Source organism: Lissotriton helveticus, chromosome 6, assembly GCF_964261635.1.
Source record: "Lissotriton helveticus chromosome 6, aLisHel1.1, whole genome shotgun sequence".
In the NCBI taxonomy this organism is placed as follows: Eukaryota; Metazoa; Chordata; class Amphibia; order Caudata; family Salamandridae; genus Lissotriton; species Lissotriton helveticus.
Window position 1 is genome coordinate 537,655,055 of NC_136067.1, and position 12,134 is coordinate 537,667,188.

At 49.4% G+C, this 12,134-nt stretch overlaps 1 protein-coding gene across 1 annotated transcript in view; it reads right to left on the reverse strand.

Moving 5' to 3' along the window:
• Window positions 1-6,082, reverse strand: part of LGSN (lengsin, lens protein with glutamine synthetase domain) — a 146,339-nt gene extending 140,257 nt beyond the window's left edge. Inside the window, exon 1 of the mRNA XM_078646810.1 lies at window positions 5,953-6,082. Coding sequence (XP_078502936.1) covers window positions 5,953-5,982 — 30 coding nt within the window. The 5' untranslated portion in view covers window positions 5,983-6,082. The remainder of the gene's footprint in view (window positions 1-5,952) is intronic.
• Between the last annotated feature and the right edge of the window lie 6,052 nt (window positions 6,083-12,134).

The window sequence follows — 12,134 nt, forward strand, 5'->3', positions numbered from 1 at the left end:
ACACCTGGCACATATTCTCACTGATTCCTCATAACCAAGGCCAAACACATTTTATGCAAAGTAGCTCACGTTTACACAACGCACATAGCAAAATACGCACACCATCACTTTTAACCCCTTTGATGCTCATGACGGAATGGTTCCATCATGAGCACCGGTGCTCCTGTGCTCAAGACGGAACCATTCCGTCATGAGGACTGGGGCACGAATTCCCTCTGATTCAGGCACCAGAGGATTTATTTTCCACTTTCTACGTGCTCAGGGAGCTATCTCAGCCCCCTGAGCACGTAGAAAGACTGGAGGGATATCATTGGAAAGGGGAGGGCATTTCCCAAGCAGGGTTTCACCCACTAAGACAGCAGGGAGGGAAGGGAGGCCCCTTGAGCATGGGTTTTTGCCTTATTTGTTTAGGGTGGGGATGCATGCCCCCACCACCCACCACAATGAATACCATTCTGCCCCCCTGGGGGGGGGGCAGATGGGGCAGTAGCCCCCACTATGCCCCCCGGGGGGCAAAAAGCCCACTAGAAGCAAGGGATTTTTTGGGGGGCAATTTGAATTAGGGTGAGGGTTGCCCAAAACGGGCATGCCCATGCCCACTCCCACACAAATTACAGTCTTTCTGCCCGCCTGGGAGGCAGATAGGAGCTCTAGCCCCCAATCTGCCCCCCATGGGGGGCAGAAAGCCAACTTGAAACCAGGGATTTTTTGGGGCAATTACACTTAGGGGTGGGGGCTGCCCAAAAGGGGCATGTCAATGGCCCTACCCCCCCTGCCAAAATGACAGCCTTTCTGTCTCCCCTGGTGGGCAGATGGGGGCCGTAGTCCCCAATCTTCCCCCCGCAGGAGCAAAAAACCCACTAGATGCTGGGGATATTTTTTGCCAATTTCAATCAGGGGTGTGGGCTGCCCAAAACAGGCATGCCAATGCCCCCACCTCCCCACAAAAATGTCAGTCTTTCTGCCCCCCTGGGGGGCATATGTGGGCAATCACCCCCAATCAGCCACCCCGGGGGGGGGCAAAAAGCCCACTAGAAACCAGGGATTTGTTTTAATTTATTTGTGTAGGGGTGGGGGCTACCCAAAATGGACATGACAATACCCCCCTCACCCACTCAGAGAAATTCCAGTATTTTTGCCCCCCCAGGGGGACAGATGGGGCAGTGCGATTACGCAGGCTTTTTTTGGGTGGGGGGGTTGCCCAGAATGGGCATACCAATGTCCACACTCCCACAAAAATAGCCACAGTCTTTCTGCCCCCATCTTGGGGGCATACCGGGGCAACCACCCCCTGATTTCCCACCAGGGCGACAGAAAGCCCACTAGGCACAGATTTTTTTTAGCAATGTGCCTACCTGTGGAATTTCGGTCCTAGCACAGCTGGCACATAGGGAAACCTAGCAAACCTGTACATTTTTGAAAACTAGACACCGAGGGGAATCCAGGATGGGGCAATTTGGCTAGCACTCACCAGGTTCTGTTACCCAGAATCCCAGAACTTCAAATTTTGTCCAAAAACTGACTGTTTTTTTGCAAAGTGCCTAGCTGTAGAATATGAACCCTAGCTCTGCTGCTGGCACCTAGGAAAACCTAGAAAACCTTTACATTTTTGAAAACTAGACACCCGGGGGAATCTAGGATGGGGTGACTTGTCTGGATCTCACCAGGTTCTGTTACCCAGAATCCCTTGCAAACCTAAAGATTTGTCAAAACAAACACATTTTCCTCAGATTTCTGTGGTGGAAAGTACTGGAATCTGTGTGGATCCACAAAATTCCACTCAACCCGCACTCCCCAAAGTCTTCCGAGAAAAATAGCACCTCACTTGTGTGGGTGGGTCAAGTACCCGCGACAAACAAGTGCCCAAAACCTATTGAGGCGACATCAAAATTACCTATCACAAAACAACTGGTTTTGCAAGGGGAGTCCCATGAGTTTTTGGCCCCGAAGTCGGCGGCTATCTAGGGAAACCTTCCAAACCCACACAATTCTGAAAACTAGACACCCAGGGGAGTTCAGCAAGATATGGCGTGCATTGGTCCCCCAACATTTCCCTACCCACAATTCCCTGCAAACCTGAAATTTAGCACAAAAAAATCTTTTTTCTTAAATTTCTGTGTGGGAAAGTTCTGGAATCTGCGAGGATCCACAAATTTCCTACCACCCAGCATTCCACCAGGTCTCCTGATAAAAATAATACCTCACTGACGTGGGTGGGTCAAGTACCCGTGACAGGCAACGGCCTAAAACCTATTGAGGCGACATCAAAATTACCTATCACAAAACAACCTGGTTTTGCAGTGGAGTTTCATAAGATTTTGGCCCCCGGCTCAGCGGCCATCTAGGGAAACCTACCAAACCCACACATTTCTGAAAACTAGACACCCGGGGAGTCCAGCAAGGTATGGCTTGTATGGGTCCCCCAACAATTCCCTACCCAGAATCACCTGCAAACCTCAGATTTTGATGAAAAAATAAAAATGTTCTCACATTTCTTTGTGGGAAAGTTGTAGGATCACCGGGCTGACACAAATTTCCTACCACTCAACATTCCCCCAGGTCTCTTGATAAAAATGGTAACTCATTTGTGTCGGTAGGCATAGTGACTGCAACAGGAAATGGCCCAAATCGTACTGTGGAGACTTCAAAATTACCTAAAACAAAACAACCTGATTTTTGGGGCGCACCTGGTTTTTTGGCCCCGGGTTCGGCTGCCATCTAGGGAAACCTACCAAACCCACACATTTCTGAAAACTGGACACCCTGGGGAGTCAAATGAGGTATGGCTTGCATGAATTCCCCAATGTTTCCCTACCCAGAATCCCCTGCAAACCTCAAATTTATCTGAAAAACACCAACTTTTCCACATATTTTTGTGTGGAATCACTGTGCCAGCACAAATGTCCTACCCCAGAAGGTTCTCCTTAGTGTCCCGAGTAAAATGATACCACACTTGTGTGGGTGTCCAATGCAGAATTGGCTAAAAACGTATTTTAAAAAATATATACTTGGAATTCTGCTATTCCTTTTCTCCCTATGTTTGGGCTCTTCCCAGTCACAGGCCCTTGCCCCACCCACACAAGTGAGGTTTCATTTTACTTGGGAGACTAGGGGGAACACTGTGGGGTAGGACATTTGTGCCGGCACGATGATTCCACCCGAACATATGTGGAACATTTGTTCTTTCCAGCTAAATTTGAGGTCTGCAGGGCATTCTGGGTAGGAAAACGTTGGGGGATCCATGTAAGCCATACCTCGATGGACTCCCCCTGGTGTTTAGATTTCAGAAATGTGTGTGTTTGGTAGTTTCCCAAGATGGCCGCTGAGCCCGGGGCCAAAAACCCAGGTGACCCCCCCTTACATAACCAGGTTGTTTTGTGATCTGTCATTTTGATGTCTTCTCAATAGGTTTTGGGCCCTTGCCTGTCGCAGGGACTTGACCCATCCACGCGAGTGAGTTATAATTTTTATTGGCACACCTGGGGGAACCCTGGGTGGTTCGTAGATTCCAAGGGTGCCTGCGCCGACGCATGGCAGCTGTTTCTGCGCCAGCACACGGGAGAGCACAGGAATGTGACATATCATTGTAGATATGTCGCATTCTTGTGCTCTGAAAGTGCCGCAAAAGTAAAAGAATATAATATCCCAACTGATATTATTTGAAGGCAGTTAGCAATGAGGGGGGGGGCGGGATCCGGAGTGGCTTCCTTGTCAGGGTTGGCAGTGATAGGTACTGTCGTAGGGGGTCCAGGAGAGTATTTAGTTCCTTCGAACCGATCCACTAAGTGATCGGCTTGTAGAGAGTAAATCTCGGCGAGAGACAGCCTCGTTGTATGTCCGTAGGGTTCCAAGTAACCACGGAGACGCGGGTCCTGAAGCACATTTACGGCACTGCCCTCGACCCAGTCCTGATGAAGATCCTGAATTAACTGGATCGAAACGCCTTCGACCATCCAGCGCGAATACAGGCGCAACACACAAAGCGGCTCACCGCATTGAACATACTAAATATGAACCTTTAATTCAACTTGGAACCACTGTGTATCAAATGTTTCACTGTATATTTATGCACCATTCACCTTGCGCCACCTACGCTATTTCACATTGACACATGCGTCACTACCTTGGTTTTCACTGTTACACCTAGAGCACCACGTACAATTTGGGTTGTTCTCCATTTTTGTGAATTGTATACTGCAGTGCTGCAATAACTGCAAATTATTTCCTTTATTTTACCCTTACTTAAATATTTGTATAAAATGATGCCTCAAGCGCATGTTAGAATCATACAGTCTCCTTGCCTCCTTTCGGATAATGTTGTAAGCATATCCTTGCTAACTGCCTTCAAATAATACCAGTTGGGATATTATATTCTTTTACTTTATCGCACCCCAATCCCAACACGGTTGACGGGTATCTTGCTCCTGTGTTTTCTACAAAACTGAAAGTGCCGCAGCGTGGCGCAGCCAAAGGGCTTGCGGTGCCACGCTGCGTCACTTTCTTGTAGATCTGCCCCCAAGTGCATAAAAACCTAAGGGGCAGATCCACAAGAAAGTGCCGCAGCGTGCCACCGCAAGCCCTTTGGCTGTGCCACGCTGCGGCACTTTCAGAGCACAGGAATGCGACATATCTACAATGATATGCTGCATTCCTGTGCTCTCCCCTGCATTTGCGCAGAAACAGCTGCCATGCGTCGGCGCAGGCACCCTTGCACCATGGTGCAAGGATGCCTGCGCCATGGGGAGATTGTTTTTGTGAAGGAAGGGGCCCCTTCCTGCAAAAAAGCAATCACTGCAGGCATTTTCCTCTTTCAATGCATGCTGTAGAATGCAGCATGCATTGAAAGAGGAAAAAAACGAGGAGAAATTAAAACATTTTTCCTCGTTTCGCTTGGCTACGCCACCCCTTTGGTGGTGCAGCAAACTGACGCATTTCCAGGTTTACGATTTCTCGTAAATCTGGAAATGCATCAGTGGACATGGGTGTTGCTTGGGATCACCCACAGCAACACCCATGTCCCGCCCCTAACACACAAAGTGTTGCGTGAACAGGGGCGATATTTATAAGCACAGGTTAAGTCACGCAGGGTGACTTTACCTGTGATTGTAAATATCACTTAGCAGGATGCGCCACTGGTGTGTCACGCAATGTGATGCACCAGCGGCGAATGGGGCTTGTAAATGTGCCCCTAAGTGTATGAACTATCCTGAAAATGAATCATCCTTCTGGTATGGTACAGCTATATGAAACCTTAACAGAGTTTAGCCAGATCGATTTTTAGCAAGTAGCGCTATACACAAGCCAGAAATAAACAAAATAGAAACGTGATCACTACCCATGAAAGATCGAATCGGTTTTCTCCAAAAATATATAGAATAATTTTGTAATCTAGAAATATTCATTCAAATAAAACGTGCATTATGCACCTCATGGTGGTCTATGTTCTCAATTTCCAAACTGACTTCTAAACCTGTTTCTATAAATAGCATAGCAGAATGAACAGAACATCGTCCACCTTGGTATTCAGTTCTATCCATGCTAAAACGGTCAACCTAACGTTGCCTGCAGATTTCTTATCTTTACCTCTCAGGCTCTCGACAGCATTCTGACCTGCCGAGGACTTCTGTTTCTCTTAGATTCTTTGGAATAGTAACTAAGGGCGCTCCCTGGGCGAGGGCCGGTGAATAAAATCCCACGAAGCTTTCAGGGCGGTAAATCAAAGAAGCAGTGATTATTGAACAGCATTAAATAGGATTTCCCTGTCCTACACTCTTGGAGCCTCCTCATCTGTCACTCACCAGCCCGTTACACACTGATGGCTCTGGGGTATGCATGCACTGTCTAGATACAAGTCTTAATCAGCGTCACAGAAACACAAGACTTAAAAAGCGGAAGCCTCCAGCTGAGCTACGACCCGTCGGGTGTAATAGGAGAAGCTGCAGCCGCTCTCACCTGATCTGCACTGTCCTTCACACTGTCCATCACCGGAACATGTCGCTTCAGGATATTTTTCGATTGGCAGAATTAAATAAGGTCGAATATTTATAAGTCTCATCTACAATAATGATGAGTTCGAAATCGGTCGATATTTTCCAGAAGTTCCTGCTGGGGACGAGCGTTCGAAATGGCATTCAATGTGTTTTGTCCGTGGGCACAAAGTTCGGCAATGAAAGGGCAGCGCGAAATCTGCCCATGCAGGGTTCACGCCGACTGCCGGGCACCAAGAACAAAAGAACGGAGAATGCCTCTGCTCTTACATAAAAGGCTCTGCTTTGTTCCCTAATCAATGATTTGCGTCTAGAAAAAAGACAGCTGTTGTTTGCATTTTCAACGAGCACTTGATGTGTTGATGTGACAGATATTACTAACGGCCATTTGTGAGACACAAAGAGGGATTGCGACCGACAGACACTTTTAAAAGCATTATATGTGGATGCCAAAATGGCGCGTTTGAGTAATAAGCAGCACGGCTGTTAGACACACAGGCATAGCTGCTATTGAGAATCATATTTCACATTCGCGAGTCTTAGACCTCCTATTTCCAATTCGGACTGTTCTCGGTGCCTTTTAGCACATCTCACCCTGACTAATTCCAGTAGTAGTTGCATTCTGACAATAGTTAATATAGTTGACTTTATTTCAACCTATCTCGATGTGGCAGAGTATGTGATGGGTTTTCCTCAAACAATACGTGAGACTTTAATGTCTGTTTATTAAATCAGTGAGTTTTTTTATTTCAGTTTGTCTACATTTAGTATTTCACGTGAGCTGTATCCTCTATGGTGAAATTAATATTTCCTTTAACATATTTTGCTAGAAAATGTCAAATAATATAGTGCATTACATTTTTCACGGCCTAAGGCAGTGGACAGGCTCGAAAGAAAACAGAACGAAGAACTGGCAAATTCAGTAGGCTTGGCTTTCTTATGGTACATGCACACCTGCCAACATATAGCGCTAAGCAGTCAGCATTACAGAAAAATGCATAAGTAATATCACCTCATCATTAGTCAACGAAACATTACTGCCAAGTCTGCTATTTCATTAGGCTGTTGCACTTAGTGTAAGAAAATGCATTTTTTTGTATGTTCAACCCACAGTTTTTGACTTATGCTGCAGTTGTTTTTGACTCTGAGAGTGCACTGAGGCATGCTAATCACAGCTCTGTACCAGTGTTCTGACCCTTACAATGTGTATGCTGAATTGGCTATACCTAATTGGCAAGTACACACTTACTTATAAGTACCTAGTATGTGGTACCCAGGGCATGTAAGGCAGAGTGTCCACCTAGGGCTGCAGCACTGTTTGTGCCACCCTGAAGGTGACAAAAGACAAAATGGCTCACAGCCTGCCACTGTAGATGAGAAAAACAGTGTTTACAATTCTAGTTTGACTTTGCCATTTAACACCAATTGCAAAGCCATCACTCCCTTAACCCTAAATTCAAGTCTCCCCTAAGAAAGGTCTAAGGAGCCCTATGGCAGGGAGCTATATATTTTGTTTAGGGAGCCATATATATTTCCATATATCTTAACAGCAACACTTTGAAATTGTAGTTTTGCTGGGGAAGAGTTAGTAGCCCAATTGGCTAACAGAGGCTTATCAATTGGCACCCCAGTCTGGCTAACTTCTGAATGGGCTACCTAACTGGGTACAGCTTCAAACTAGTGTTTACATATTTAATTCTACTTGTCTCTTACTGTCTTGTGTCGTAATTAGTAGACTTGTTAAATGAAATAATTGCATTTTATCCATTAATATTAGACTTGTTAAATGAAATGCTTACATTTTATCCATGAGTATTAGATTTGTTAAATTAAATGATTATGTTTTATCCATGATAGAAGAAGGTGTCTGGCGGAGACGTCACGCACCGTTTCTTTTGTAACACTTTTAATTAATTGAAACAATAAACCATTCATTCAACTGGGTACTGTAAGATATCAAATTAATTGTGGCAAAGAAACCCAATCTGATGCCCAGGTTGAGGTTATTGTCACAATTAAGGTTAAATAACTTTTAGAAAGTTGCCACTTTGCTACTAGTTAGTCCAGTGGCCTCAGAAAGGCCCAAGCACACAGACAATTTTCTGCCTGAATAGGGAGACATTTGGATGACTCTGAGGCTAAGAAACAAAGGCAGTTGCCACAGAGTGAAGTTTTAACTCCTCACCCAGGAAGGCCACTCGGTATGTTAGCCCAAAAGGCGAGCTTCAAAGGTAGGCTGCCATTGAATCAGGAGTTTGTTAAAGCGTGACTACTCACCCGTAAGGGTCTCAAGGTGCTAGGGGTGGGGGGGTGCAGGTTCCATTCCATCAAGGAGGGGGTCTGTCGAAGAGCCAGGTTTTGAGGTTTCTTGCGAAGATGGGGAGCGATGTTGTCTCTCTGAGGTGGAGCGGAAGGGCGTTCCATGCTCTGGCCGCGAGGAAGGAGAAGGAGCGGCCTCCCGATCTGGTTTTTCAGGTGCGGGGGACCACGGCGTAGGAGAGCTGGGCTGATCGTAGGATGCGTGGAATTTGAGCCAGCTGTTCAGGTATGCTGGTCCGGTGCCGTGGAGGGCCTTGTGTGCGTGGGTGAGCATCTTAAAGGTGATTCTCGCCTCGACGGGGAGCTAGTGGAGTGTGCGCAGGTGCTGGGAGATGTGGCAGTGTTTTGGCAGGTTGAGGACCAGTCTTGCGGCGGCGTTCTGGATGTTCTGTAGCTTGCGGATGAGGTTTTTGTTTATTCCGGCGTAGAGTGCGTTGCCGTAGTCGAGTCTGCTGGTGACCAGGGCGTGAGTGACTGTCTTTCGGTGTTCGAGGGGGATCCATTTGAAGGTCTTACGAAGGAGGCGGAGGGTGTGGAAGCAGGAAGATGAGACAGAGTTGATCTGGCGGTCCATTTTGAGCTCGGAGTCCAGGATGATTCCCAGGTTGCGTGCGTGGTCTGTGGGGGTTGGCGGGTTTCCGAGGGCGGTGGGCCACCAGGTGTCGCTCCAGGCGTCGGGGTTTGGGCCCATGATGAGTACTTCTGTTTTGTTGGTGTTTAGTTGTAGGCAGCTGTTTTTCATCCATTTGGCGACGGCTTCCATGCCTTCTCGAAAGTTGCGTCTGGCGGTGTTGGGCTCGTTAGATAGGGAGAGGATGAGCTGGGTGTCGTCTGCGTATGACACGATGTTGAGTCAGTAGGTTCTGACGATGGGGGCAAGTGGAGCCATTTAGACATTGAAGAGCGTCGGGCTGAGGGAGGAGCCCTGGGGGACTCCGCAGGTGGTAGGTGTGGGGTCTGAGAGGAAAGGGGGGAGTCTGACCCGTTGCGTCCTGCCGGAGAGGAAGGAGCAGATCCAGTCGAGGGCCTTGTCCTGGATTCCTGCGTCGTAGAGTCTGCATATTAGGGTGCGGTGGGAGACTGTGTCGAACGCCGCTGATAGGTCTAGGAGGATGAGGGCTACTGTTTCTCCTTTGTCCAGTAGGGTGCGGATGTCGTCTGTTGCGGCGATGAGGGCGGTTTCCGTACTGTGGTTTTTTCTGAAGCCGGATTGGGAGGAGTCGAGGATGTTGTGTTCTTCAATGAATGTGGCGAGTTGGCTGTTGATGGCTTTCTCGATGACTTTCGCTGGGAAAGGGAGCAGGGAGATGGGTCTGTAGTTTTTGAGGTCGGTGGGGTCCGCTGAGGGTTTCTTTAGGAGGGGGTTGACCTCGGCGTGTTTCCAGTCATCGGGGAACGAGGCGGTTGCCAGGGAGCGGTTGATGGTGTGGCGGAGCATGGGTGCGATGGTGTCGGCGGCTCTGTTGAAGATGTGGTGGGGGCAGGGGTCGGTAGGGGCCCCTGAGTGGATTGACTTCATTGTCTTCAGTATGTCTTCGGTGGTGAGGGCTGTCCAGTCATCAATCGCTGGTTTCCGGGTGTCGGGGGTGGTTGGTGAGGGTTCAGTGTGTTGGTTGTCTTCGTCGAAGTTGTCGTAGATGCTCTTGATTTTGTGGTAGAAAAAGGTGCTGAGTTTGTCACAGAGGTCTTGTGAGGGAGGGATGTCGGTAGACTCGCTGGTGGGTTGGGCGAACTCCTTGATGATGCTGAAGAGTTCCTTGCTGTTGTGTGCATGGGTGGAGATTCTGTCTTCAATCGCTTTTTTCCTAGTTTTTCTGATGAGTTGATGGTGGGCGTTGGTGGCGGCTCTAAAGTTGTTGTGGGCTTCTGTGGATTTGGTGTTTCTCCAGGCCTTTTCGAGGTGGCGGCATGTGTGCCTGGACTCTCGAAGTTCGGTGGTAAACCATCTAGCTTTCTTGGCACGGGTATTGTTGTTTTTCTTGAGGGGGCTATGGTGTTGGTGCTGTCCGAGATCCATCTATGCAGGGTTCGGGCTGCGGTGTTGGGGTCGTCTTTTTCTGCGATGGTTGTGGTGGAGTTGTTGAGTGAGGAGGTGAGCTGGTCGTCGGTGATTTTGGTCCAGTTTCTTTGTGGAAGCAGGTGCTGGTGTCTGTGGATGGTTCTGAAGGTGAAGTGGACGCAACGATGGTCGGTCCATGGGAGTTCGGTGGTGTGGCTGAAGGTGATGGAGTTTCCTGTAGTGAAGAGGGGGTCGAAGGTATGTCCTGCTGAGTGCGTAGGCTCGGTCACGATCTGGCAGAGTCCAATGTTGTGGAGGTTGTCCAGGAGGCATGTGGTGTTGGGGTCCAGTTGATTGACGAGGTGGAAGTTGAGGTCTCCCAGCAGGGTGTAGTTGGTGGATGCGATGGCCTGCGCGGAGATAATGTCCGTGATGGAGTTGGCGAAGGGTCCGCGGGGTCCAGGGGGTCAGTAGATGAGGGTTCCTCGGAGGGCGGCGGTGGGGCTGGCCAGTATCTTGAAGTGAAGGTGTTCCATCAGTTTTGTGGACTTGTCAGGGAGTGTGCTCAGGCGGAGGCTGGATTTGTGGACGATGGCGATTCCTCCTCCTGGGTGGGTGGGGTGGTCCTTCCTGGAGATCTTGTATCCTTGGGGGATGGCGATGGCGATGTCCGGTCCCGAGGTGGTGTTGGTCCAGGTTTCGGTGAAGAATGCTACGTCCGGGGTGGTGCTGTCGAGGAGGTCCCAGATTTCGGTGGCGTGTTTGTGGAGGGATCGGACGTTGAGGAGGAGGCATTGCAGGGTCTTCGGTTGGGTTGTGTTCTTGTGGGCGGGTTGTGCTGGCTCCGTGTTCTTGGCGGTGCTGCTGGTGTGCCGGCAGCGGTGACAGCTGAAGGGTCCATGGGTGTCGGCTGGTGATGCTAGCTTGCAGTTGTTGTTGCAGCCTGGGTTGAGTGCGTGGAGTGCTGCTGGGTCGTAGCGTTGGTGGGGCGGAGGTCCAGGGTTCCTGGTGCTGGTCGCGGACGGGTCGTGGACGGGCGCAGACGTGCTTGCCTTTGACGCGCCTTCGCAGTGGCCGCCATTAAGTAGGGGTCGGGAGGGCTGGACAGCTGGGAGGCGGGAGCAGGGAGGGGAGCTGGATTGGGCCGGTCGCGCTGGGGGGAGGGGCCATGGGGGGAGCAGCGGCGGGGAAAGGTAAAGGGAGGAAAGAAGGGATAAAGAAAAAAGGGAAAATAAGCAGAAATAAGGCACAAAAGAGCAGAGATGCAGAAAAGAGCAGAAAGGTGAAAGATACAAAGGGTAGAAAAACCAGTGAAAATGAGTGAAGGAGCAGAGGGAGAGAAAGGGAAAATGGGCAGAAATAAGGCACAAAAGAGCAGAGGTGCAGAAAGGTGAAAGATAGAAAGGGTAGAAAAACGAGTGAAAACGAGTGAAGGAGCAGAGGGAGAGAAAGGGAAAATGGGCAGAAATAAGGCACAAAAGAGCAGAGATGCAGAAAGGTGCAGAAAGGTGAAAGATAGAAAGGGTAGAAAAATGAGTGAAGGAGCAGAGTGAGAGAAAGGAGACAGAGGTCCACTGGACCACCAGGGATGAGGCGCAGGGACACCTGCGGGTGGAGGAGGGCCTCGATCACCAACACTCAAGAGTGCAGGGGCAGGGGCACCTCACTTAATGGTGGAGCTGCGAGGGTGGGAGAGCAATTTCACTGACAATGAGTCAGTGGTCTTGCTCGCCTGTCCTCGCAGTGGCCGCCATTAAGTAGGGGTCGGGGAGGGCTGGACAGCTGGGAGGCGGGAGCGTGGAGGGGAGCTGGATTGGGCCAGTCACGCT